The following is a 26,646-nucleotide window of genomic DNA, read 5'->3' on the forward strand; positions in this document are numbered from 1 at the left end:
TTCATCAAGTACCAGGTACTAGGAGTCCCTACAGGCTGAAAGTTGCACAACACTGAAAAGCAGAGCTATAAGGTCGTAACAGAATAGTTAATCTAACTGGGTAAGATATATTAACAATGAAATCTATTGCACTGGTGTCTTTGTTAGGGTTTCTATGGCTTTGATAAATACCAGGACCAAAAGCAACCTGGAAAGGAAAGGGATTTATTGATTGACTGATTGATTGGTCTTACAACTTGTAGCTCATCATCCAGGAACGTCAGGGCCAGTACTCAAGTCAGGCTGGAACCTGGAGGCAAGGACAAGTGTAAAGGCCATAGACAAGCACTGCTTGCTCTCCTGCTCCTTGTGGCTTTGGCCTCATTTCTCACAGCGTCAAGGACCACCTTCCCAGGGTTTCCACCACCCACAATGGGCTGGAGCCTTCCACATCAATTGCATAGGTTTGCCCACAGGCCAATCTGGTGGGGACATTTTCTCAATTGGTACTCTCTTTTCCCAAATGGCTCTAACCTGTAGCAAGCTGACATAGAACTAGCCCAATACAATGGAGTTACCGTGATCTAGTCCATGGTCACCTGGCAACAGCCATGACCACTGCAGTGTTCTACCTGCTCTGGGAAGTAAAGTTTTATTGAAACATAGCTATATCCTTTCGTTGACCTGCTGTCTGTCCATAGCCACTTTTGCACTATAACAGCAGGGTTGTAGAATTGCACCAGAAGCTGTGTGCTCTCCTCAGAGTGGTCCCAAATGCTTCCTAGTCCTTTCTAGAAAATGTTTGCAGAAATGTTTGCAGAAAGACAAGGCTAAGGTTAGCTCCCTCTAGTAGAAATGGGTCAGGTTCACAAGTGCTCATGTGTTTGAGGGCAAGGCCGTCCTGTTTCCTGTCCTGACCATCACTATGCAGGTGGGATACCCCCTGTGAGATGCACAGAGAGCTGGGGTGCAGGGGTGGCAGGAAAAGGGCTTCGGACCTCACTGCTGTGCTTTCCCCACTCCAGGAACTTAGGGAGGGGACATAAAGCATTGCAGGGAAAGGCCCCAGCAATTGTTTACTGAAATCTCATAGTGTGTTTGCTCCATCATTGGTAGTTGCTGGGATACAGGAAACGGTTCTCACGGTCACTGGCAAATCTGTCAAGGAGGTGATGAAGTTGGATGATGATGAAACATTTGCCAAATTCTACCGCAGCGTGGATCACAGTATACCCAGAAGTCCTGTGGAGCTGGAGGAGGACTTCGATGTCATTTTCGACCCTTATGCTCCCAAGTGAGTTTGAGAATGGCTCCTTTCACATGCTCCCCCTGCCGGGTCACCAGAAACTTCTGCCATGGGTATTTGCTCTAGAACACGATACACAGTGCCTCAGGGTCAGCCTGCTGTCCTTGCATTCTGCTGCCCGTGCCCTTGAGGGGTGTGACCGGTTTTCATGTCACTCAAGCATTGTTCTGCAGTGTTTTATAACATCGCCACTAAGAGTTTTCCATAATTCTCCCACTGGACACCACTGAACTTACTCATAACTGGATATCTGATTTACACGAGCTCAGATTAGCAGAGTGAATTATGAAATTAGGAGCCATAGTTCTTTGCTTCCAAAAATGTATAAAATTGACATATGTCCATGGGCTTTCTCAGAGGCACCCAAAGGTGCCCAAGCAAATTCTATAAAAAGTGATTATGTCTTAGGATTCCAGAAAAATACATGTGTTGAACTGAGATCAACAAAAGCAAACAAGAAACAAACTTGGGAGACAATTTAGTTTAAACTGAAGTGTGCCTTGAGCGCACAGAGACAGTTGCAGTACATTCTCTCTTAAGGCTGTCTTTCCATATGCTGGCTTCTCTCTGGGTCAAACTACAACCATAGGGAAAGAGGTACCCGCATCCACCACCAGATGGACAGGCAACGCAGAGTCACTTCCCACTAGATTCTCCAAGACCAGGTTTGTGGATCATTGTTCCACTTGGGTCCAAAGTCCATCTCTAAACCATTCATGCAGTCTAGTGAAAAGATGATGCCCTTCAACCAGAGGGATAAGATAAACCCCAGAGGAAGCCCCATATAGCATTAGGGGGCACTTGTTCTAAGCAAGCTGCACACAGCCCACACTGCACACCTCTACTCTTCCCTATGCAGTTGTCAGAGCACCCGTGTCTTCCAGGAGTGAGTTCACTCGGGGAAAGTTCTCATCAGCTCCTCCTGGTGCGATGTGCTGCTTCGCATGCTTCTCCATCCAGTTCACCTTCTCCCCACTCAACCATCATGGCTGAAGCTGTTCTATATAGTTGTGAAATGGAATAATTTAAACAAAAGTGTATTTGTGCTCACATGCATCCTGGTGGTACACAAAGGATGCTGCCAGGCACAGAGACCTGAGCCTCACCACAGGAGCCTGTTGGGAGGTCACTGACACACTGCTTCCGCAGACTTCTACCCAGACTTCAGTGAGACAGTCTCTGGGACCAGTGATGATTCTGAGGGCCTCTTTTATTCCAGTATATTCTTCACAGGCGTGGTTCCTTTCCTCGGGTACCTGGTAGACTGAGTTAATAAGAGCTGTGAACAGAAAAGCTATGTTTGTAGAAAAAATTTAGTCTGGGGCAAAAAGGTTCACTGGCAGTGCAGTTGTCATCTGCCAAGTCCAAGAAACTGTTGGTGATTGTATGCAACAGTGGGTGTGTGTGTGCAACAGTGGGTGTGTGTGTGCAACAGTGGGTGTGTGTGTGCAACAGTGGGTGTGTGTGTGCAACAGTGGGTGTGTGTGTGCAACAGTGGGTGTGTGTGTGCAACAGTGGGTGTGTGTGTGCAACAGTGGGTGTGTGTGTGCAACAGTGGGTGTGTGTGTGCAACAGTGGGTGTGTGTGTGCAACAGTGGGTGTGTGTGTGTGCAACAGTGGGTGTGTGTGTGCAACAGTGGGTGTGTGTGCAACAGTGGGTGTGTGTGTGCAACAGTGGGTGTGTGTGTGCAACAGTGGGTGTGTGTGTGCAACAGTGGGTGTGTGTGTGCAACAGTGGGTGTGTGTGTGCAACAGTGGGTGTGTGTGTGCAACAGTGGGTGTGTGTATGCAACAGTGGGTGTGTGTATGCAACAGTGGGTGTGTGTATGCACGCGTCCCCTGAGTGTCCAGGCTCTCTAACCCACACAGAATCATGAAGGAAAAATAGTGGACTCTATTGCCCTGGGTCCAAGACCAGAAAGTAAGGTGACATCCTGGGCCACTTCTACTTTGCCTGCAGGTTGACATCTTCTGTGGCAGAGCATAAGCGCCAGGTCAGGCCCAAGCGCCGGGTCCAGGCTTCCAAGAACCCTCTCAAGCTGCTGGCAGCAAGAGACGACCTCCTTCAGGAATACACAGAGCAAAGGCTAAATGTGGCCTTCATGGAGTCCAAGCGGATGAAAGTGGAAAAGAGTGAGTGTGGGGCTGCAGCCTGCTTCCCAGGCCTGAGTGAGCACTGCCTGTGTGTTAACCTTTGATCTGCCTTGCAGCCACCTCAGCAGGTGTTCAGAGAGAGCTCCTTTACGAAAGTGACTACACAGACACATGTATGCCTGCTTCAAATTTAAAGATTTCTCACTAAATTGATGCTGAAATTATGCTGTTTTGCTGAGTTGGGTCTCAAGATGAAAGTGTCTCTGGATTTTGTAATCCCTCCAATTTTCAGCTCTGGCTCCAAGCACAGCAGTTCTCCACTGAATCTAAGAGGGTTTGAGATCTCCTGTGGATACCCAAAGGAGATGTATATCCTCACCCAGCACTTTAAACCACTGCTTTCAGATTGTTCTGGGAGAGGTCCTGGGACTTCGTGGAGATAGGTTAGGTGGGTGTTGGGTGGGGACTTGGAATGAACTGGAATGGTTGGTCTCTGGCTCTACCCTGACCCTGAGCTATACATCTCGGCTTTCTCTGGCCTAGAGTGTGAGTTCCACTATGTCAAATAGTAATTTCCATGGCAGTAATAGCATCCATAATCTTGATATTTAAATATTTTTGTGGTAGTCCTTATTTTTCCTTTTAGTGTTTATAAATTGATTTGACAAAGGTTTTTGTTTTGAGAGTATTTAGTGGTGTACATGCCTGCAATCCTAGCACTCAGTGTTTAAACATGGTAGAACCCCAAGTTCTAGGATAGTCTGGACTACATAGTGAGACCCTATCTTCAAAACTAAGGGAAGGAGGGAGGGAGGGAATGCAGGAGGGAGGGAGAGCGGGTGGGAAGGGGAGTGGAGTTCCTTCCAGGTCCCTCCACCCTAAACCATCCAACCTTTCTCCACGCAATGGAAAGAAGGGAATAGGGAAAATTTAGAGGAGACAATTGTTTTCGAATTCTAACTCGTTGATTGAGAAATGCTTCCCAAAAGGCAGGAGCCATCTGAGTTACCAAATAGCACCAGTGTTCTGGTTTCAGTAAAATCCTGTGGGGAATATGAGCCCTGCAACAGGTGGAGCTGTTCTCAAGCAAGAGTGAGGTCAAGACGTCCACAACCTCAAAAATCTCATCTTGATAGTGGCTGGAGTAAGGATCATTCCCTCCCTGCCCAGGCCTGCATGCCCTGGTGCATGTAGCCTGTGTGAATCCCCCCCCCCCCCACACCCACACACCCACACACACACACCCACACACACACACACACCTCTGTCCTTCTTGAAGTAGCCATGGAGCCTTGTGATCAAGTTACAGGTTTAAGTACCTGGGCTCCCTCTTCATGCAAATGAAACATTCCCAGCACCTCAGCGCTGGCCAATAATGCTCTGTCTCTCTCTGTCTGTCTCTCTGTCTCTCTCTCTCTGTCTCTCTCTGTGTCTCTCTCTGTGTCTCTCTGTCTCTCTCTCTCTGTCTCTCTCTCTGTCTCTCTCTCTGTCTCTCTCTGTGTCTCTGTCTCTCTCTCTGTCTCTCTCTGTGTGTCTCTTTCTCTCTATCTCTCTCTCTGTCTCTCTGTCTCTGTCTCTCTCTCTGTCTCTCTCTCTCTGTCTCTCTCTCTGTCTCTCTCTCTCTGTCTCTCTCTCTGTCTCTCTGAAAACCCCTATACTCCTCAAGATTTGTTTAGCTCTTACCCCAAATAAAAGAGAACTGTTTCACTAAATACTGTCTAGAAGAGCTGCATTCCGAAGGCCGACAAGTTCTGTGAGACTCGCCAACATTGGTTGATAAGTCCTGTACTGCATTTACTTCTGCACACAGTGGTTAATCATTGAGCAGTGCAACGCCTCATACTTGAGTCCGGTCAGTTAGCAATTATCTATGATTACAAATACTGGCTTTCAACTGTGCATCCCTCCTGACCTCCCTTCACAGTGTCATCCAACTCCAACTTCTCAGAAGTGACTCTGGCAGGCCTGGCCAGTAGGGAGAACTTCAGCAACATCAACCTGAGGAGTGTCAATCTGATGGAGCAAAACTCCAACAACAGCGCGATGCCCTACAAGAAGCTCATGCTGTTGCAGATTAAAGGTATTCTTTACAGTGATCTAAAGGGACTTGGGCAGGCTGTGGTTTCCGTCTTGTCACCGTAGGACAACAAACTCCTGGCTGCATCCATTGTTCCTATGAGGGGGCAGGCAATCTATCTGAGTCTCCCCTTCTAGGTGCTACACTGTGGCATCGCTGACTCCATCGGGCCTGGAATATTCTGCCAACTGGACCTCTGAGAGCTTGTGAATGAGGAGAAGGGAGTTGCTGAGTAGGAGACCTGGAGTTGGGCTCAGTCTTTTACCCTTTCAGAATCTCAGCTTTTGGTCCTGCTGCCTCTAACCCAGTAGCCCATACCCCAACCTGCTGTGCACTTTACCAGATACACCCTCAGTCTCCAGCATGGGGCTGCACAACCCTCCCAGTTCTCCCTACTGGAACAAGGCATGGCCCACACCACCCAGATTAAGGAAACACATCCCTGGGGAAGGAATCATGGGAAGGCAGGAGTGAGCCTCACCCATCCCCAGGTTCCACTCTCCTGCCCTTTTGAAGGAGCAGCAGGAAGTTAGGGTTGTGAGGAGGTGACTGTGTTACCTCTAGATCCCCAGGACCATCACCCTTGGCTTTTCAAGTGAAGGATGGATGGAGTAGCTTCTGCCTCCACCAAGGATTCTAGGGTGTTTTCTACAAACCCATTTCCTTTTTGGTGTATTTAAAAGATTAATAAAGGGTGGGGAGATGGCTCAGTGAGTAAGACTGCTTCTTCTAGCAGCATGGGAACCGTACTTGAATCCCTGATGCCCACATAAAAACCAGACATGGGTGTCTGTGCCCGTGACCCCAGCATTGCAGGGCAGAGACAGACAGACCCAGGACTTTACTTTCCAGCCAGTCTAGGTGAAATGGCAGACTTCAGCTTCAGTCCCCAGGGAAGAAAACAACTGGAACTCTCCTCTGATTGCCACATATCCATGTGTGGGTATGCACACCTGCACACACTTATGCACAAAAGACAAGTGAGGAGTTTTGATGCAGAAATCAGACTAGGTCTGCACTCACCTAATGCTCTGCCTTGGCGAGTCACTTGAGTCACTTAGAAGGGTGGTGCAAGTGGTACAAAGCAGTACTTCCCTCCAAGATGGCCCCAACTAGGTGCTCAGGAGTTAGTGTCTGTGCAAGGAGATTCTGAGGGGAGGCACGCCTTACCCTACAGCACGGCTAGGTGTGAGCACAGGACATAGGCTGTGTGAAGAGAAGGTGGCATGAATGTGACAGAGAGGTCAGGGTGTCCTTGCCACTCTTCCAAGACTGGAGAACCTTGGCACATCTACAAACACGCTAAACTCCAAGGCTTTGAGGACACTCCTAGGAAGCTCGACAACCTTAGTGCATGTACACTGTGCATGTACCTTAGGGCTAGCAACACCAACATGTGGCCCATCTCAAGTTCCACGTGTGCCTGGTTCTGGGACCTTACACTAGTAGTCAGAGTCTTTAGAATGGGAGGTGTGTAGCTGGGATGTGTCCATCATGGAAGTGTGAATGGTGGTAAAAGGACGCTGGGGCTTGCCCACAGGAAGAAGACATGTGCAGACAAGGCTGGTGGAGCCCCGAGCCTCATCACTCAACAGTGGGGACTGCTTCCTTCTGCTGTCTCCTCAGTACTGCTTCCTGTGGGTGGGAGAGTTCTCCAATGTCATCGAGAAAGCAAAGGTCAGTGTCTAAATGACAAGATGCTTCTACCCCTGTGTCCTTTGTACAACAGTGAAAGTCTGTGGCATGCATCTCCAGTTTGAAAGCCCTGGGTCTTAGCTGACTCCTGGGTGACTAACACGCATCTGTGAAGAGCCAGTATGGCTCTTTCACGGGAAGCCCCGGGATAGTGTTCAAAGCCTACGAGTTAGCTGTTGAATCTGACACACTGAGCTTGGTTGTAGAGCTACATATATCTAGACCACTGAAGAAGGAGTTAACACACGTACACAGCCCCAGACAAGGAATAATGCCCGAAGTCTGTAAGTTATCTGTTGAGTTTCACACTCAGGGTTATTGCTCCGAAGACTTGATATGTCTGCTCCCACAGTTCCATTTCCTTGGCTGAGACAGCCGACGTCGCACGCCTCTCCTGTACACTGACTTTTCTCTGATGTTAGCATGGGTGGACCACACTGATTTTTCTTCCCAGGTCATTGTGTCCTATTCTTTTCCAGGCATCTGAACTTGCAACGTTAATTCAGACAAAGAGGGAGCTTGGTTGTAGAGCTACATACATCCAGACCATCGAAGAAGGAATTAACACACATACTCACGCAGCCAAAGACTTCTGGAAGCTCTTGGGTGGCCAGACCAGTTACCAGTGTAAGAGTTTACCATATTTAATAGTGAAGAGGCTGGAATATCCTGTGTCCCCAGCCCCAACCCTTAACTGATGCTCTTAAGTCACCTACTTTCTAATGTCCTGCCTTACCCCAAAGCTGCCGGAGACCCAAAGGAAGATGAGCTGTACGAGACAGCCATCATAGAGACGAACTGTGTCTACCGCCTGACAGATGACAAACTCGTTCCTGATGATGACTACTGGGGGAAGATTCCCAAGTGTTCCCTTCTGCAGTCCAAAGAGGTATCAGCTTCAAGGATCTAGAACTGCAGAGTTCTAACTGGATCCATGCTATCAAGCACAGCACTTGCTAAAGGATACTTATTTACTGTTTCAAACCACTCCACTATCTATACCATACAAAGTTCAGATTATTCTTCATAAGTGGCATGGATTATTGAAGGACTTTATATTTTACATAAAATATAAATATTAGCTCTGCATCTTGAGTTCTATAAGATTAAATTTTTGTTAGTCCTGAAGTTTCAGGAATAATTAATGTGAGTGTATGAAGTTATATATAATTAAAATAATCTACAGATTCGTTAAGTATTTTTTTCACTTGGCCCAGTAGCTGTATTTCCAGTGTAGAAGAAAAAGGAAGCCATACAAAGCCCTTACACTCCACTGGGGAGAAGCGTATTCGAAAGAACTCAGTGCCAGCACAATTGGTCAGTGTACTGCCAACCATGGAGACCTGAATTCAGTTCCCAGGTCTCACACGGTGGACAGAGAGAACCAACTCCCTTGAATTATTCTCTGACTTCCTTGTGTGTACACATGAACACACACAAACTAATTAGTGATATTCTTTCTAAAAGTCATGAGATTTTCTTTTTTAATTTTTATAAGTATGGTTATGTTCCTTGTGTGTATATCTCTATACTATATGCATATACTGCCCACAGAGACCAGAAGAGGCATCAGATCCTCTGGGATTGGAGTTACAGACCACTGTGAGCCACCACGTAGGTGCTGGGAATCGAACCTGAGTCCTCTGGAAGGGCCACTGAGCCACCTCTCCAGCTCCATATTTTCTCTTCTAGCAATACTGTCTTTTGACTAGAGAGATTGTTCATTTACATTTTACCTACATACACAACACTAATCTAATTTTAAAACTTTTAGTAAATACCCCTATAGCTTACCAGCCAAGTGAAATAAGTTGGACATGAAGAGACAAATATTCTGTGGTCTCATCTATGTGTGGAATCCCCACCCCAAGGAAATAAGAAAGGCAGAAAAGAAAATAGAAACTTCCAAGGGCAGGCCTGAGGACAGGCAGAGGGCAGAAGCAGCAGGTATGGGGAGCAGAGCGTGTCCAGGTATCTGTTTCTCAATGTGCAGCTACAGTCAGCCAACTGTTGCTGCTGTGACCCCTGCAAAATGTAGAGATTGTAGCTGTTTCTGCCACTAAGACAACAGCAAGCAGGAGCAAGTGGCAGAGTAAGGTCACTGTGCTGGTAAGGCCACCTTACCCATCTCTATCCCAGAGCACCCTGTTTATGCAGTGTAGATACATTCAAATATATAATAATGTATTTTAATAATAAACTGAGCAGAGTGTCATCGAAAGCTATACCGAGGGTATGATGTATATGGACACTTAAATGGGAACAAAAGTCACGGAAGAAGAAATAATTTTGAGAAGAGATGAAATGGAGCCTAGTTGAGAGTTAAGACAGACTTCAGAGTGGGGGAAATAGGCAGAACAACAGCATTCCATTCATTCTACAGACACTCAGCACTGATCACCTAAGGTAAGAATGGCATGATGTCTGCCCCGAAGAGTCTTAGAACTGCACACAGGAGGGACAGTGCTGGCTCCTTAGCACCTGCTATGTGTGTGATAAGCCGTGAGTGTTGAATGAATGAATGAATGAATGAATGAGTGAGTGAGAGGGTATGTGAGAGTGAGTGTAGGAGGGAGAAGCTAGGTAGAGAGGAGGGAAGGAAGACAGGGAGGTCCTTACATAACTTGATTTAAAGCTTTGGGTGGTGCCAGCGTTCAGAAGATGATGTCATCAGCTGAGCTGGAGCCCCAGAGTCTGCCTTGAAGTTCATGCGTCATTTTTGTGCTGTTTCCAGGTCCTGGTGTTTGACTTTGGTAGTGAAGTTTACGTGTGGCATGGGAAGGAAGTCACGTTAGCACAACGGAAAATAGCATTCCAGCTGGCTAAGCACTTATGGAACGGAACCTTTGACTATGAGAACTGTGACATCAACCCCCTGGACCCCGGAGAGTGCAACCCGCTCATTCCCAGGTGCCCCTGCTGCCCGCCTGCCCACATTGGTCTTGTGCATGCCTGCTCTTCACACAGGCATCTAACATTGCTTTCCATACAGAGACCGCAGATTTAGGAAATGCTTACGTGCTGCGGCCTAGGAGGGTTAGCTTTCACCTAACTCATGAGTCTGGAGGCTGTAGTTTTAGGAACACTCCTCAACCCCACTCACTCATCCACCCCGACGACCCCGCCACCCCTGCATGTCATGTCAGGGTGATAAGTCTGATTGTGGTAAGTCAGTATTTCCCGGGTTTCTGAATGTGTCTTCCTGCCCTGAGCCCCTGACACTGTGGTCTTCATGTGTGCTGGGGTTGAGGGAAGGAGGATCTGTACTGAAAGACTGAGTGTGATCGTAACATTACCCATGTACTAGACTTTTGAAAAATATTTGGGTAAATCATCAGAGTAGGTACAGAATCTAGAATGATGATCGTGAGTTTAAAAAGTATTCTTACACTAATTTTTTTTAACTACTAGTCCCTCCAAATGTTTTAAAACTGTTTCTATCATGTAATAAGAAACAGGCATGATGTGAGACAACTTTCAAGTTTCCTGCATAGTTTCTCCCTTTAAAATCCAGTAACTGGTTTTATTAATAGTTAGTTCCAATAATTAAAGCCAGAGCTGTAATCCCAGTACTCAGAAAACTGAGGCACAAGGTCATTCATGAGATTAAGGCTGTCCTGGGCTACATGAGTACCACACCAACTCAAGTTACAGAATAAGAGACCCTGTCTGAAAAAAAACAAAAAAACAAAAAACAAGAAAATAACAAAAATTAAATATTTAATCAATGTATTAAAAATTAAATCTTTAAGCAAATACTGATTAATACTATAAGAACTAAGATTTTAAAGGGCTGAGACAAAGCCTAGAGTACTTTATATAGATAGACTAATGCTGGTTCCCTAGACTTGAAGGTGCAGCCAAGATTGTGCACCCAGCCCCTCTTGACACACAGCAGCTGACAGCCTTGAGTTGAGATAACTAGGCCCTGAGCAGCTCATAAGTCACGAGAGGAAGTAGATAAAGAAGGCCAGATCCCACTCCCAGAGCCATGCCCTTCACCACAAACTACTGTGTCTCCTGCTCCATTTCACAGCTTGTAAAAAGCAGATTCCAAAGCTGAATCTGCATCTATAGCCATCTCAGCAAGGCTGCAGAGGAGAGCTACAGAGTAACTCAGCTGAGGCTTGGTGATGGGTGTGAGTGTCTTGTGGGTGCTCCAACAGCTGCCTTGGCTGAGTCTAGGCCCTTTTCTTATCTGCTCCCATGCTGCAGGAAAGGACAAGGACGGCCTGACTGGGCAATATTTGGAAGAGTTACGGAGCACAATGAGACTATTCTGTTCAAAGAGAAATTCCTTGACTGGACAGAGCTGAAGAGACCCACAGAGAAGAATTCTGGAGAAGTTGTCCAGCAGAAGGTACAGTCCATGAGAGCAGGTCAAGCAGAGACCAGCAAAAATGGCCATGGTGGCAAAAGCTTCCAGGACACACTAGTGATGACGCAAGATGCTTTCCGTGTTCCAGTCTCACTTTCACTGTCGGGATCCTCAGATGCTAACTCTACATAGCCTTCTAAGTGTAGTCAGATACCCCGAGATGCCATGAAAGCTAGATGTCTTCACTGTCTCATTAGCAGCTATGATGGGGCTGGTGACAACGATGGTCTGGCTGGCAACCAAGCCCTGGGTTCCTCCAACACCACAACAAAGAGTAAAGAAAAGCATTCCAAACTGCGCTGGGTGTAACCAAAGATGTCTGTCTGCAGTGAAGGGGAATCTGAACATCTCTATTCTCTGTAGGATGACCCGAGGGCCGACGTCAAGCCTTATGATGTGACACGGATGGTGGCGACGCCCCAGATTACAGCTGGCACCATCTTAGATGGGGTGAACGTTGGCCGTGGCTATGGCCTGGTGGAAGGAGATGACAGAAGACAGTTTGAGATTGCCACTGTCTCTGTGGATGTGTGGCACATTCTGGAATTTGACTACAGCAGGCTCCCCAGGCAGAGCATCGGGCAGTTCCACGAGGGGGACGCCTATGTGGTCAAGTGGAAGTACATGGCAAGTACAGCAGGTCAGTGGGCATGCACACGTGCTCTTCTTGCTCAGCAGGCTGGGAAGGCCACCCTAGGCAGGGTCCCCTGCATCACCTTGGGAGACAAGAGGCGATCTAGCCATATGCAGGTAAGGACCAGGAGAGAAGTACAGTGGGATGCCTGGCCGCCTGTAAAAACAAAACAAACTGGAGTGTGCATGCTCTTCACTCTTGTGATACCCCCAAGAGGTTTCCAGTCATGATTTGCTTCCACATGGTATTGACATGTGGCCTGTGTGCTGTAAAGAAATCACTGAGTGCAGCGTACTAGAGTCCCTTAAACAGCAACTCAACGGTGCTTCAGCGAGGTACGGAATGCACAGTTAAGATTTGTTTTTAAGAAGTGGAGGTGCTGGGGTGCAAAAGTGGAGGTGCTGGGGTGCAGCTCCGTGGTAGGATAGTCACCGTAGCATATTGAAGGTTCTGTATCTCATCTTCAATCAAGATAAACTCCTGGGACTGGAGAGATAACTCAATGGGGCGAGTCCTTGCCATACATGAATGAGAATCTGAGTTTGGATCCCCAGCATCCTCGTTAAAGCTGGGTGGACATGGTAACTGTATCCACACCACTGGAGAGGCAGGCACGGCAGATCCCCAGAGCTCACTGGCCGCTCAGTGTATCCAGTCAGTGAGCTCTGGGTTCAGTGAGAGACTCTAAAAGTAAGGTGGAGAAAGAATGGCACTGGACTCTACTTCTGACCTCTTGGCATACATATTTTCTCTTTCTCCTCCCCCTTCTCTTCTTCTTCTTCCTCCTCCTCTTCCTTCTCCTCCTCCCCTGAAGATAGGAACACTAACTCTTTTTCATGGATCTGGGATAATATATATTAAGTGGACTAACTTTTCAAAAATTTTTTTTATTTATGAGGTTTGGGTTTTGGGACTCATCTTGATTAGGTTTGGTTTGGTTTTGAAGACAGGATCTCACTTATGTAACCCAGGCTGGCTCAATCTTCCTGCCTCAGCCTCCTGGGTATTGAGGTCATTACAGGTGTTGGTGAAGTACTCTGCAGCTAAGCTCGACTAGATACCTCAGGCAAGATGCTGGGGTCTGTCCATGCCCCTCACAGCAGCTGTCATTGTCCTGACTTCTCAGATGAAGGACAGGGCATCCACCTGGCTAGTAGAGAGCAGAGCAGCAGGCTTCAGTCTGCCTTCCCTCTTTAGAGCCAACTATGGCATGCCCCCACTGTGCCTCATCCTGCAGAGGGGTTGGGCCTGACCCTGCTAAGGAATGTAGGGAGCAGCAGGGCCGACTGGCTCAGGGTTGGTCCCCATTGCACTCTAAACTTCTGGAGTCTCCTAAACAAGCAGAAGCAGAACTGGGGCTCCAGGGTGTGGCCTCCTTCCAGGCAGTGGTGGGGGTGGTACTTCTTGTCCCCTCCTTCCTAAGAGTCATCAGATCTGTCTTTCCTACAGAGGCTATATCAGTGAATGAGACCACAGGTGTCTGAATCTACAGCTGGAGTAGGAAGCTCAGAACCTTGCCTACCAATTAGGCATGCTGGGTAAAGCTGTTCAACCTCTCTGGGGCCTGGCTTCTCTCAGAAAATGGGGAAGGTGTTATGGGGTCTGCATACTAGGTCAATGCAGATGGCAAAACTTATTGTAATCAAACTGCTACTAATAGATCCGGGCCACAGAATAAACTGGGGAGCTGAACTTCCATATCCACCACCACCACCACACCCGAGAGCCAAATGTTACTGAGCTTTTAAGCTTGGAAACCACAAACATCTGTGCCAAGTTAAAGTTACTTTTCTCCACCAATCAAGACTTAAGGATAGGGGACTTCCTTAGGCGCATGTCTTTGTGGTACGCTTACCCTGTTCCCACTGATTGGGTTGTTCAACTGTAGCAGGAAGATTTGCCTAGCATTTATGTCTTACTTGCTGACCAGTCTGGCAGTTACCCAGGGAGGTCTTGGGAACTTAAACTTTATTTGACCTATTTCAAAATGGAAGTTTTATTCAAAATAGCTTCAGTTTGGTTTCTTTCTTAGAAAGGCAATACCTGACCCAGAGAACATTTGACCAGCCCTGTGCATGCTGCTTTGGGGGTTTAATGCGTTACTATGGTGCCTGGCACCCGTCTTTATTGTAGTTGCTGGGAACCCACCCCCCCCCCCCGTGGAAATTATCACCAGACATAGCAAAATCACTGAACAGTTTGAAATGACTTGTAGTTGCCCAAGAGGAGGGGACAAACACGTCCATCATGTAGAAAGGAAACTGTAAATTTAATAGGAGACAAAGGAACAGTATAATATATTGAGTCATTTTTATACCTGGCTTCTAAGTCATGAGACCAAGGTAGTCGTGAGTGAGAGAGGGAATGAAGTGAGTTAGTACTGCCAAGGATCTCGGGTGTCCACAGCCTTCATAGACCAGAGCTCGCCCACCCCGGGAAACAGTGATGCTGGCAAGCAATCCCTCCCCATACTGCATGTCTTCCTCCCAAGCCTGGTGGCACATTATCAATAGCTCCAGTAGCGTTCTACCAGCAAAATGACAACTTCACCAGCCTGCTTAGGTCAGTGTCCTGCCCAGTGACTGTTTGCAGGGTGCAGCGTGGTCTATGTCCTGGGGGCCATGGGGGCATAAACTCTGTGGGTGTGGCCCCCAGAGGCAGATTCAGGCTGCTTTGGAGATGATCAGGAGATTGGATTCTGGTGCCAGGCTTGATCAGGAGCAGTCCTCGTCTCTCCTGGCTTTAACTGCTAAATAGAAGCTGTAGGAGCATTGCTCTTGTGTGTGTGTGTGTGTGTGTGTGTGTGTGTGTGTGTGTGTGTGTGTGAGTGTGTGTGTGTGTGCGTGCGTGTGTCTCTGTGTGAGTGTGTGTGTGTGTGTGTGTGTGTGTGTGTGTGTGTGTGTGTGCGTGTGTGTGTGTGTGTACATGTGGAGGCCAGAGGGCAGCCTCACTGCTGTCCTCAGCACTATCCACCATCTCTGGTTTTTTCTGCACAGGGTCCCTCACTGGCCTGGGGCTCACAAGTGGGCTAAGTGGCTGGCCAGCAAGCTCCAAGGATCCACATGTCTCCATCTCTCCAACATTGCACACGACCATACAAGGCTTCTTCCCCCCACTTAGCATGGGTTCTAAAGACGGAACCTGGATCCTTCAACTGAGCTATCTCCATAGCCCAGAAAAAACTTATTCTTGAAAGTTCTTTGATGGTGTCTTATCAACACTCTAATGTAGGGATCTGAGTTGTAATGACTGTAGTCTGGTGTACTTACTAATAAACCTTTCATTACTAAAGTTAAAAATCAAACACATTGAAAAGAAGTTATTCTGTGTAGAACTAAGTCTGAGTGTACTGAGGAAACTGTTCAAAGGACACTAGTCAAAATGTTTGCTTTAGGAAATGCAGTGTACTTTAGGCACTGCTCAGAGCCCGTGGCTACACAGCACATCAGGGCAGAGAACGTGAGGTGGTACAACACGCTTCTACCTCACCTCTGGGACCTGAAGAGAGGGGAATCAGACTCCATCATTCCTTTATAATGAGCCACGTTGCTTCCTTTGCTCTTGAAGCTCCTCTAGCTGTTGCTAGCATCATCTCTCCCTCAGCTGATCCTCTGACAAGAGAGGTAGAATGTAGGGAAGTGAGTGTGTGCGAGCACAGCGGGGGGGGGGGGGGGGGGTCAGAGGGAACATGCCTCTGCCTGAGATGATGTGCATTTTATCTTGGGTTTCCCAGAGGAGCCATCCGTCAGCTAAGAAAAAGATGGCACCTTACTTTGGTTCCATCACAGATTCTGGGGACGAGGCCCGGCCATTTATCTGCTGCCCCTCTGGTGTTCCAGCTCACCTCACCCTCTGCCATTGTGTCTGCAGTGGGAAGCCGACAAAAGGGAGAGCACCTGGTGAGAGTGGCTGGCAAAGAGAAGTGTGTCTATTTCTTCTGGCAAGGCCGGCACTCGACCGTGAGTGAGAAGGGAACGTCAGCTCTCATGACAGTAGAACTGGATGAAGAGAGGGGGGCCCAGGTAAGCTCTGGGGAGCCATTGCAGACCCCAACCCTGCCCCCCTCCACTTCTCCCTACCTCTCTGCGGTCTCCTCTGCAAAGAAATGAGCCTGCAGGTGCTGAACCCAGAGAGGACAAGGGCCTGTGTTCTGAAAGCTCTCCTCCTAGCCCCAAACCAGGAGTTTCTCACAAAACAAAGAGATGCCTCCCTCCCTTTTCAAAGGGAGCAGGTCCAAAGCGGCCCCAAATCTCTTGTCTGGGAGCAGCCATGCTGGAGGACAGTTTGGGCCTGAGGACCTTAGCAGCCAATCAAGTTTCTGCTCAGCTGTCACCTTCAGCCTCAGGCAAACCTCCTCCCTTCCCGCAGCCCCCTTTGTACCTTGTTTCCATAGCTGAAAATCACACTGTTGTCTACGTATTTACATCTGTTCCCAGTGAGCAAGAGAGAAATCCCAACTCACTTGGAGCATAAAGACTTTATAGGGTGTTTTCCGAGGGCTTCTGGCCTCAGCTCTGGGGATCACATTCAGGGCATTGTGCGTGCTCGGCAGCACAGTCCTGTTGGGCTGCATCCCAGGCATGGCCCCAGGATGGTTTAATGTTGAATGATCTGTGCCCTACGTTACATCCACTAGTGCCACTGATTGAGAGCTGGCTCCGAAGCTTTGGGGACATGTGACACCACAGGTGGGTATTTTTACCATCCTCCATGAATCATTAATTGGCAGAAGCATGAGGAAGGAGAGCAGAAAAATGCTTTCTAGAAATCGAGCCATGCTCACTCAGCTTTCTGCCATTCTCAGAACTGATTATGTGCCCTAAAAATAATTTTAAGACAGAACAAATATTTTTGCACTATAGATCATATTTTAGAAGTAGACCTTAGCAACAGTGGCATTTCAGCTTATTCCAAACAGTGGTTGATTTCAGCTGCCTGTTTTTATAGAAGCCATAAGTGAACATGCTTTAACCCTGGATTCAAAGCACACCTGGAGTTTGGGGTTAATCATTCTGCTCTGAGCATTTCTTATTTCAATCCAACACATGGAAGATCATCATAGACACACAATGCTGCCAGTAAACGGCACATGCCTTGTGCCACCACGAAACTCTGCTTGTCCATGTGAAGTCGACCTACACTGAGTAACATAGCTTACGGTGGAAAATGCTTCTACCTTTTTGGATGCCATTCCTTCTGTACGGGATGGAGTCTGCCAAAGAGAGAGCAAGTGATGAGAGAAGAACAGAGTATTCAGGGAGGAGGATGTCACCCCACACGAGGGTATAATGCTGGTTCCTGTCGCTATGATAAACACCCCAGGTGATCTACTTAAAAAGAGAAGTGTTGCTTTTGGTTCTCTGGTACAGTTGTTTGGCCATGTTGGCTTTAGGCTTGTAGGGAGGCAGTAACTCATGGCGGAAATGCATCTTAAGAGTGAAACCGCTTGGCTCGTTTCCAGAAAGCAAAAGAGATGGAAAAAAAGAGGCAAGGGTCTCATAACCCCCTTCAAGGACATACTCTCAGTGACCTAAGGACTCCCCACAAGGCCCTACCCACCTCTTGGATATCCCAGCCTCCTAGCGTGCAGCCTGGGGAAGCTGAGCCTTGAGGGGATGGTCCTGAAAGGCATTTAAGACCTAACCTACCACAGATGCTACAGCAAGGGCTTCACTCCAGACTCACTAAGTCAGCAGCTCTTCTGAGAGGTGGACCTTGTTAAACACATTCAATCCCATTATAGCTGTACATAAGATACCATGAAAATGCAGAAGTTACGTGACTCTGAAGAATATTCCATGACAGAAAAACAGTGAAAGAGGGTGCATGAGGTGCCAGAGTATAGCTTCTCTACCTTCATATTATGGGAAAACACATCTTAGGAAATACTTTGAAAGAAGCCCTACGCATTACACTTTTAATCCTACTTAGCTTCAGGAGGCAGTGGGATATTCTGTGTGTCCAGACGGTGGTGCCCAGATTCCCTGAAACAGGCAAGTATTACTCTCATGCCTTTGACAGCCCCTTTGTCTGACCTGGTTTTCCATGTTTAAATTTAAAGGTCCAGGTCCTGCAGGGAAAGGAGCCACCCTGCTTCCTTCAGTGTTTCCAAGGGGGTATGGTGGTGCACTCCGGACGGAGGGAAGAGGAAGAAGAAAATGTGCAAAGTGAGTGACTTTCTAGTGCTACAAGTCCCTGTTTGTCTCTTTTCCATGGAGGTATTTTGGAAGGAGATCTTTCAGTAAGTCTAGGGGTTGCAGAGATGGCTCAGGTGGTTAAGAACACACACTGGGCTTATAGAGAACCCACAGTAATCAGGCAGTTCACAACTACATAGAACTCCAGTTTCAGGGGGATCTGACGCCCCCTCTGGCAGCCACAAGTACTGCACTCATGTGTACACGTTCATACATATTAATTTTAAAGTATATATTTATAATTAAAATATATTTTATAATTACATTTATATATAATTGAAAACCTTAAGGTAAGTCTAACCTCATATAGCTGTGCCTGTCCCACTGAAAGCTGCCTGATGCTGGCCCGATATAGCACCGTGGGGACTCCCACCCTGCATACCACTTATTTCCTGATCTGCCCTTTTTTTGTGGGAGGCCTTGAAATGAATTCTCAGTAACTACACTGTTCATGGAAATTAAAAACCAGTGGATTTCCTATAATAATAATTTCACTGGCAAGCACCCTATCACTAAATCCTTAGTGTTTTTCTCTTTAGTTTTAGTTATTTAATGTAAATCTTGGAATTTTTTTTTTCCTGCCATGTGTACTTTTGGCAACCTGTTTATAACTCTAGACCACTGCTGTCCATGCTCAGCATGTTTTCAGCCTCTGGTCCTGCAATCCCTACAACATATGTCTTTGACAGCACACAGGGCACCCAAAGGGCCACTCCTCCTGTGCTTGCTCCTTCATAGCTCTGTCCGCTGCTGTCCCTGCAGGTGAATGGAGACTGTATTGTGTGCGAGGAGAGGTGCCCATGGAAGGGAACTTGCTAGAAGTGGCCTGTCATTGCAGCAGTCTGAGGTCCAGGACTTCCATGGTCGTTCTGAATATAAACAAGGCCCTCATCTACTTGTGGCATGGATGCAAAGCTCAAGGTCATACGAAGGAGGTTGGAAGGACTGCAGCAAATAAGATCAAGGAAGAGTGAGTGTCGCTCTGCACCAAGCGGATCCCAGAAGGATGCAGGCAGGCAGAGGCAGGGCAGGACCCCAACAAGGGGGTCCCCATATATTTAAAGTGACTCCAGGGACCTTTGGAGCTACAGCCAGGGCTGACCTAAGTCTAGAGGATATGCAGCTCCACGGAAGCCTCCAATCTGCAGGTTTTTCCAGCTTTCTGAGAACATGACTGCCTCTGTAAAAAGCATCATTGAGCCAGGCACTGTGGTGGATCCTTGCAGCCCCAGCTTCCCAGTAGGCTAAGGGAAGAGGGACAGACTAACCCAAGAGTTTAGGACCAGCCTGGGTTACTTAGTAAAATTTCATATACTATATGAAAAGACAGCAACAATAAGGCAGATGTCCCCAGCAAGCATAGTCACACTTTGGCTTCTTTCTGTAAGTGCTCCTTGCTTCTGAGCATTCTGCTTGCAGCCTATGCTGCTAAATAGGCCTGTGCAGGTGTCTTGTAGGAGTCTCAGTGTGTGTAATATTGGAATGGCAGAGAGGGCAAAAGTAAAGAAAAAAACTGAGGGCCGGGTAGTGCTGGCGCATGCCTTTAATCCCAGCACTTAGGAGGCAGAGGCAGGCATATTTCTGAGTTCTACAGCCTGGTCTACAGAGTGAGTTCCAGGACAGCCAGTGCTACACAGAGAAACCCTGTCTGGAAAAAAGAAGAAGGAGGAGGAGGGGGAGGGGGAGGGGGAGGGGGGGGGAGGGGAAAACTTCGGAGTATAACATGTCCTATCTTTAGAAAGCAGGGAGCCCAGCTTCAGGTCAGCAGATGGCAGTGAGTTCTCAGATTCCAGGCCAGTCCTGGGGACCATACTGCTTGGGTTTTCTCCTGGGGTCTTCCTGATGGGCAAGGGCCTCAGGAGGAGCAGCATAGCCAGAGGGGGGGTCTGCCACTGTGTCTCTGCTCTTACCAGCAGCCTGGGTAGCCTCAATTCCTTGAGAACAGCTAGGTTCCTTCCTTAAAATGGAGTGTTCCATCACATACCAGCACAGGGCAACTTGAGTCAGCCCTTTCTGTGGGCATTGAAGTGGAGCAGTGGGATCCGCTTTCCTCCCTACTCCTATGAAGGACAGTGCTGGTCATAAGGGCAAAGAGAAGGAAGAGAAGTGACCTTCCAGCAGGCAGGCAGATGAAACTGGACTCTCAGAACATCCTTCTGTGGATGGTGGAAGTGAGTAAAGTTTAAAAGATGTTGCATGAGGGATCCAATAGGATTCATGCCCCCAAACAGCTTTTTACTTGGTCCATTAAGAAAAAGGCAAACTGACAATGAATTCATTCATTTATTCATTTGGTAAACACTTACTGAACAACTACTTGGTGTCAAAGAAGGGACCAGACAGTCATCAGTGAACAAATTCATCTGTCTTTCTCCTCATGCAGCTTATGTTCTAGCAGCAGAGAACAATTAGGAGAGACACCGTGTGTTAGATATAGAAGTGAACATTGTCTTCATAACATATATAGCTCTATCTTCTTCCCTGGAGCATACTGGCCCCTCTTCCTCCAGTACAAATGCTGGGGGAACTTTTACAGAATACTGTTGTTCATCAGTGAGAATTGCTTTCTTTAGCTAGAGAGTGAAGTCATCCGTGGATTTAGTCTGGAATAAGTAAGTGCCCTGCAGACACTCCCCAGGCGTCCATAAACCTCCATCATGTCTCCCCACGCAGATGTCCCCTGGAAGCAGGTTTGCACAGCAGCAGCAACGTGACAATACATGAGTGTGACGAAGGATCCGAGCCCCTGGGATTCTGGGACGCTCTGGGGAGGAGGGACAGAAAGGCCTATGACTGCATGCTTCAAGGTAACTAACGCCACGGCCCTCAGAGTCCATCCTCTCAGCTCACTCACGGATTTGCTCACAAGACATTTATTGAGGTTTGGGCATGATTCCCCAGCAAACGTTTGCCATGAAACCAGGAAGACCCAAGTCGATTCCCCAGAGCACGTGTAAAAATGTTGGGTATGGTGGTTGTCTTAGTTAAGGTTTCTATTCCTGCACAAACATCATGACCAAGAAGCAAGCTGGGGCGGAAAGGGTTTATTCAGCTTACACTTCCATATTGCTGTTCATCACCAAGGAAGTCAGGACTGGAACTCAAGCAGGTCAGGAAGCAGGAGCTGATGCAGAAGCCATGGAGGGATGTTCTTTACTGGCTTGCTCAGCCTGCTCTCTTATAGAACCCAAGACTTCCAGCCCAGGGATGGTCCCACCCACAAGGGGCCTTTCCCCCTTGATCACTAATTGAGAAAATGCCTTACAGTTGGATCTCATGGAGGCACTTCCCCAACTGAGGCTCCTTTCTCTGTGATAACTCCAGCCTATGTCAAGTTGACACAAAACTAGCCAGTACAGTGGTGCACCCTTGAAATCTTAGAACCTAGAGAGAAGAGCAGGAGAGCTCCTGGGACTTTATCCCCAGTCTAACTGGGTAGCTCTGGCTCTTCACGAATGCATTCACACATGCATGTCTACCACATACACCCTGCCTCCTGTACATACAACTATAAAAATTTACTGAGCATATGCTGTGTACAGCACACAGTGAATAAAGACAAGGGTAGGTCTCCCGGAGAACGTCATCTAAAAAGGAAGCTAAGCCACACTCTGTAGACGACTTATTTTCTTGTGAATAAAAATGCTGTGTCATGGAAGAGCGTGAGCATGGAAAAGAGAGGCTCATCCCCACCAGGACAGTCATGCACAGCCCTGTGGGAAGACAGGGCTTGCACAGTACTCTTACACGCATTCATGCGACCGGCCAGGAAGAACGCAACAAACCGGAATCTTCTGCGGCAAAAGCTTTATTGCTTACATCTTCAGGAGCCAGAGAGCAAGAGCACAAGAGCTCTATTGCTTACATCTTTAGGAGCAAGAAGCAAGAGCCAGAGCAAGAGAGCAAGAGAGAGGGCAAGAGCGCAAGAGCTTTATTGTTTACATCTTTAGGAGCCAGAGCCAGAGCGCAAGAGCGCAAGAGTGCAAGAGCAAAAGCAAGAAGGAGAATGGCGAAACCCCGTCCCTTTTAAGGAGAATTATTCTCCGCCTAGGACGTATTACTCCCTGATTGACTGCAGCCCATCGGCCGAGTTGTCGTCACGGGGAAGGCAGAGCACATGTAGTGGAAAACTACCCTTGGCACATGCGCAGATTGTTTACCACTTAGAACACAGGATGTCAGCGCCATCTTTTAACGGCAAATGTGAGGGCGGCTCCCCACAGATCCCCCTTTTCTTTTAATAAGAGCAATAGGCCACCCACATTAATGAGAGTGGAGATAGAGGTCAAATCCCCAGTGTGCAGGTAAAGGAGCCGTACACATAACCTCCTCCCAGGCTCATCACCCAGAGGGGTCCTGGTCTGGTCCCGTGTCGTTTTTTCTGGGGAGAAGGACACTTGGACACTCAACCTTCTTGAAAAATGACATGTCTCCCTAGAATAGGCTCATATATGCCGCAGAGCCCTTCTACTGCAGTGCTTAGCCGTGCAACTCTCTCGGGCTGCTGAAGCATACTCACTCTATCCTGTGCAATGAGACTAGCCTCGTGGGGTGCAAGAGCTGAATGGCCAGCGACCTATTGCTTAAGCATAGATATATCAGGGGAAGCACCATGTTCTAGAGCTGCAAGTGCCTGGGCAATAACCACCTTGTCTCTCCTAGTTTAAGCCTTAAGCTTACAGACCAACCAAAGAAGCAACACTAATCCACAGCAAAGTATATCTCCAAATAATATCAATCCCACCCATTCTTTAAAGAAGGAAAATGCTGAGGAGATCCAATTGGGTAATCCTTTGGTCAGGGACAGGTCCAAGCGCATGGAGTTGACCTGAATAATGGCAATTCTCAATTCCCAAAGGGTCTGTTCAAATTCAGCCATCCAATTCTGTAACATATACTGAGAAAGACTTTTTGACAAATTAGCTGCCCTAGTAAATTTCTCATACTGAATGGAAGTAACGGACAATCCCGGAAACTTTTGTTCACATCCCAGCTGAGCTATTTGCCATAATGCATCTAGTTGTTTCTGGACAAGATCTATGAGTTGATTAACCAGCATGAGACCTCTCTGTATCTTGACATTAGCTGAGGCCTGTTTATCTATGACTGTAGTCACCGAGGCTGACAATGTGTTAATGGTGTCAGTCGTCTGTCTAGACAGAGCCAAGGCTGTCTGAATCAAGGCCAAACCCAGTTCCTTGTTACTGGTAAAAAAGCAGGGGAATACTTGAGCATTATACATCACCGGCATTGGGAGTGGAAATGTCGACATTATCCCCCAACGCTGCTCTCTCTTTGTTATTGTTGTCCTGGACATCACCAAGACGAGGGACATCAGTATTCCCTTGGTCAGTCTGGATTTTTCGGGTGAGTCTTTCTGGTATCCAAAATGGGTTGTCTCCATTCTGTGGAAAAACACAAACAGCTCCCCTGGATCTTATCAAAATAGGATCCGGGCCATACCATTTATTATCAAGGACATTTTTCCATTTAACCATCTCATTGGGCCTATCTGGCTCTGAACAATGACGTTCAGCCGTAGTATGGCCATGAGCATCAAGATTTAAAAAATTGAGTGTAAAGAGTGCCATAGACACAGACACTCTTGGTACTCGGGGTAGAGCCTTGACTCCCCCTTTTTTAATAGATAGGATTTGAGGGTGCGATGCGCACGCTCAACAATACCCTGTCCTTGAGGGTTGTATGGAAGTCCAGTCAGGTGGGTCACGTCCATCTGATGGCAGAACTGCTGGAATTTTTGAGATGTATAAGCTGGTCCATTATCAGTCTTAAGGAGTTTGGGTTTCCCCCCAAGCACTCCATGCCTCAAGGCAATGTTGTATCACATGTGAGGCTTTTTCTCCGGTTAACGGAGAGGCAAACATGATGCCAGAACATGTGTCAATGTACATGTAAATATTGATTTCTCCCAAAGGAGGAAATATGCGTGACATCCATTTGCCAGACCTGTAATGGCCTGATGCCACGAGGGTTTACCCCTACATGAGTAGATAAAATTTGACAACAATCTAAAGGCATTATTAAGTAATCAGAATCATTTTCAGTAGAACCGATCCCTCTGGCAGCTCGAGGAATACTAGAGGAAGGAAAAACAGCCATGTAGGCTTGGCAAAATTATTAGTTGAGCTATTCTGTCCCCTTGTGATATAGAAAAGACAACTTGAGGACAAGAACAGAGAACCTGAAGTTCTCCTTTATAATCCTGATCTACAACTCCAGGGTGGACAATAAGACCTTGTAGGCTGCAAGAGCCTGCCTCTGTCATTCTGGCCACAAAATCTGAGAAGGACTCCTGAGGTCCCTGGACGATCTTTGTTAGTTGTCCAGTGGCTTCACCTGCTCGGGAGAGCGCCTTCCAGGCCCTAATAGCCTTTTCATCTGATTCAGAACTACTAAGAACTGGCTCCTTGAGCTCATCTAGTGATGAGTATAGACTCCTTCTCCTAGAGACCTCCGCTAATTGATCTTTTTTCTTTTCTTTTTTCTTTTCCTTCCTTCTAATCTCTCCCCAGGTATTCTTACCTGACCTAAACTTTTCCTCGGGTTCAAGACCCGTGGAAAGGCCTGTATACTTATTTTGTGTACCATATTTCCTCTTTGCTCCTACTCTCTCTCCCCGCTTTACTTCTGATAGATTGCCCTGAATTTCATCCAGAATCTTCAGCCCTGCCTTAACCGCTTGATAACATGTGAAAAGGAACAAAAAGGCTCCTAACACTAGAGAAAGTTCAAGGCCAAACATACCTTGTAAAGCTATTTCCCACTTTACTTCTGATAGACTATCTTGAATTTCGTTAGAAAGTTCAAGACCAGACTTACCTTGTAAAGCTATACTTACGGGTACCCTGTTCCCCAGCTGAAGAGTTCTGAATTTACGCAGTTGAATCCTTCTCAACAGTCTGTGTTGCGGGAACACTTCATTACCACCATTCCCCAGCTGAGGAGTTCTGAATCCAGGCTGGATCCTTCTCAACAGTCTGTTTTATGGGAACACTTTATTACCATGACCCGCAGTTCTGGTTCCGGAATGAGGGATCTTCCTTGCGCCAGTGATGGTAGTTTTTGTCCCGGGTTTTCTCGTCCCGGGTTTTCTCGTCCCAGGTCTTCTCGTCCCGGGTTTCAGCACCAACTCTTACACGCATTCACGCGACCGGCCAGGAAGAACGCAACAAACCGGAATCTTCTGCGGCAAAAGCTTTATTGCTTACATCTTCAGGAGCCAGAGAGCAAGAGCACAAGAGCTCTATTGCTTACATCTTTAGGAGCAAGAAGCAAGAGCCAGAGCAAGAGAGCAAGAGAGAGGGCAAGAGCGCAAGAGCGCAAGAGCTTTATTGTTTACATCTTTAGGAGCCAGAGCGCAAGAGTGCAAGAGCAAAAGCAAGAAGGAGAATGGCGAAACCCCGTCCCTTTTAAGGAGAATTATTCTCCGCCTAGGACGTATTACTCCCTGATTGGCTGCAGCCCATCGGCCGAGTTGTCGTCACGGGGAAGGCAGAGCACATGTAGTGGAAAACTACCCTTGGCACATGCGCAGATTATTTGTTTACCACTTAGAACACAGGATGTCAGCGCCATCTTTTAACGGCAAATGTGAGGGCGGCTCCCCACACAGTACCTCTAGGCTGGGATGACTTGACAGAAAAAGGAAGGAAATCTGAGCTGAGCAAGAACATGGCAAGCTGTTGGGTTTGGCCATTATCTACAGTAAAGGAAGTAATGGGAACCCTAAGGAGAACATGTGTCTCCACCAGATCAGGAGGGTTTGGACAGCAAGCTCTGAGCCACATAGAGACACCCAGTTCTCAGCAGTCAGGGTGGGATGGGGAGACTTCGAAGGCAGTGGCTGATACTCAGTGCCTACTGAGAGATGTTTATAAGACATGAGAATGTGAGGAGTTACCGTCAGCTGTGGTCTTGGAACCTGGACCTCAAAGCTGCACAGCAGAGGCCATTGTTGAGTGGTGTGGCCATCTGCTGAAATATTCTGTGATATATTCCACTCTACCTACACTTCCTCCACAGCTGGGGAGCAATGGCCAATATTTTCTCTATTATACAATAGTGTGGTTAGCATACCCTCAAAATTAATTATTTGTCCATAATTAAGGCGGATTTCTAGATGTGAGACTCCTCTATCAACCACTGTCCCCCAGAACACTGGGCCAACTTTCTTAGCAGAAATTATCAAAAGGGAACATTCCCCAACACTCATAAACCGAGCACAGTACCCCAGGAAAACACTGTCTCTGATTGAGCTGGGGTGAT

At 47.4% G+C, this 26,646-nt stretch overlaps 1 protein-coding gene across 24 annotated transcripts in view; it reads left to right on the forward strand.

Moving 5' to 3' along the window:
* Window positions 1–26,646, forward strand: part of Svil (supervillin) — a 198,827-nt gene that overhangs the window by 167,075 nt on the left and 5,106 nt on the right. For 23 of the 24 annotated variants that reach the window (XM_006525789.2, XM_011246877.3, XM_011246879.2 and 20 more), the window contains 13 exons: window positions 1,096–1,273; window positions 3,246–3,418; window positions 5,304–5,459; window positions 6,997–7,133; window positions 7,631–7,778; window positions 7,895–8,040; window positions 9,886–10,061; window positions 11,367–11,511; window positions 11,893–12,169; window positions 16,034–16,185; window positions 18,225–18,330; window positions 19,123–19,330; window positions 21,034–21,167. In XM_006525789.2, the coding sequence (XP_006525852.1) occupies window positions 1,096–1,273; window positions 3,246–3,418; window positions 5,304–5,459; window positions 6,997–7,133; window positions 7,631–7,778; window positions 7,895–8,040; window positions 9,886–10,061; window positions 11,367–11,511; window positions 11,893–12,169; window positions 16,034–16,185; window positions 18,225–18,330; window positions 19,123–19,330; window positions 21,034–21,167 (2,136 nt within the window). Of the gene's footprint in view, window positions 1–1,095; window positions 1,274–3,245; window positions 3,419–5,303; window positions 5,460–5,593; window positions 6,610–6,996; window positions 7,134–7,630; window positions 7,779–7,894; window positions 8,041–9,885; window positions 10,062–11,366; window positions 11,512–11,892; window positions 12,170–16,033; window positions 16,186–18,224; window positions 18,331–19,122; window positions 19,331–21,033; window positions 21,168–26,646 lie in introns of those variants that run through there. The other variant, XM_011246886.3, reaches the window with a different exon arrangement.

Source organism: Mus musculus, chromosome 18, assembly GCF_000001635.26.
Source record: "Mus musculus strain C57BL/6J chromosome 18, GRCm38.p6 C57BL/6J".
Taxonomy (NCBI): Eukaryota; Metazoa; Chordata; class Mammalia; order Rodentia; family Muridae; genus Mus; species Mus musculus.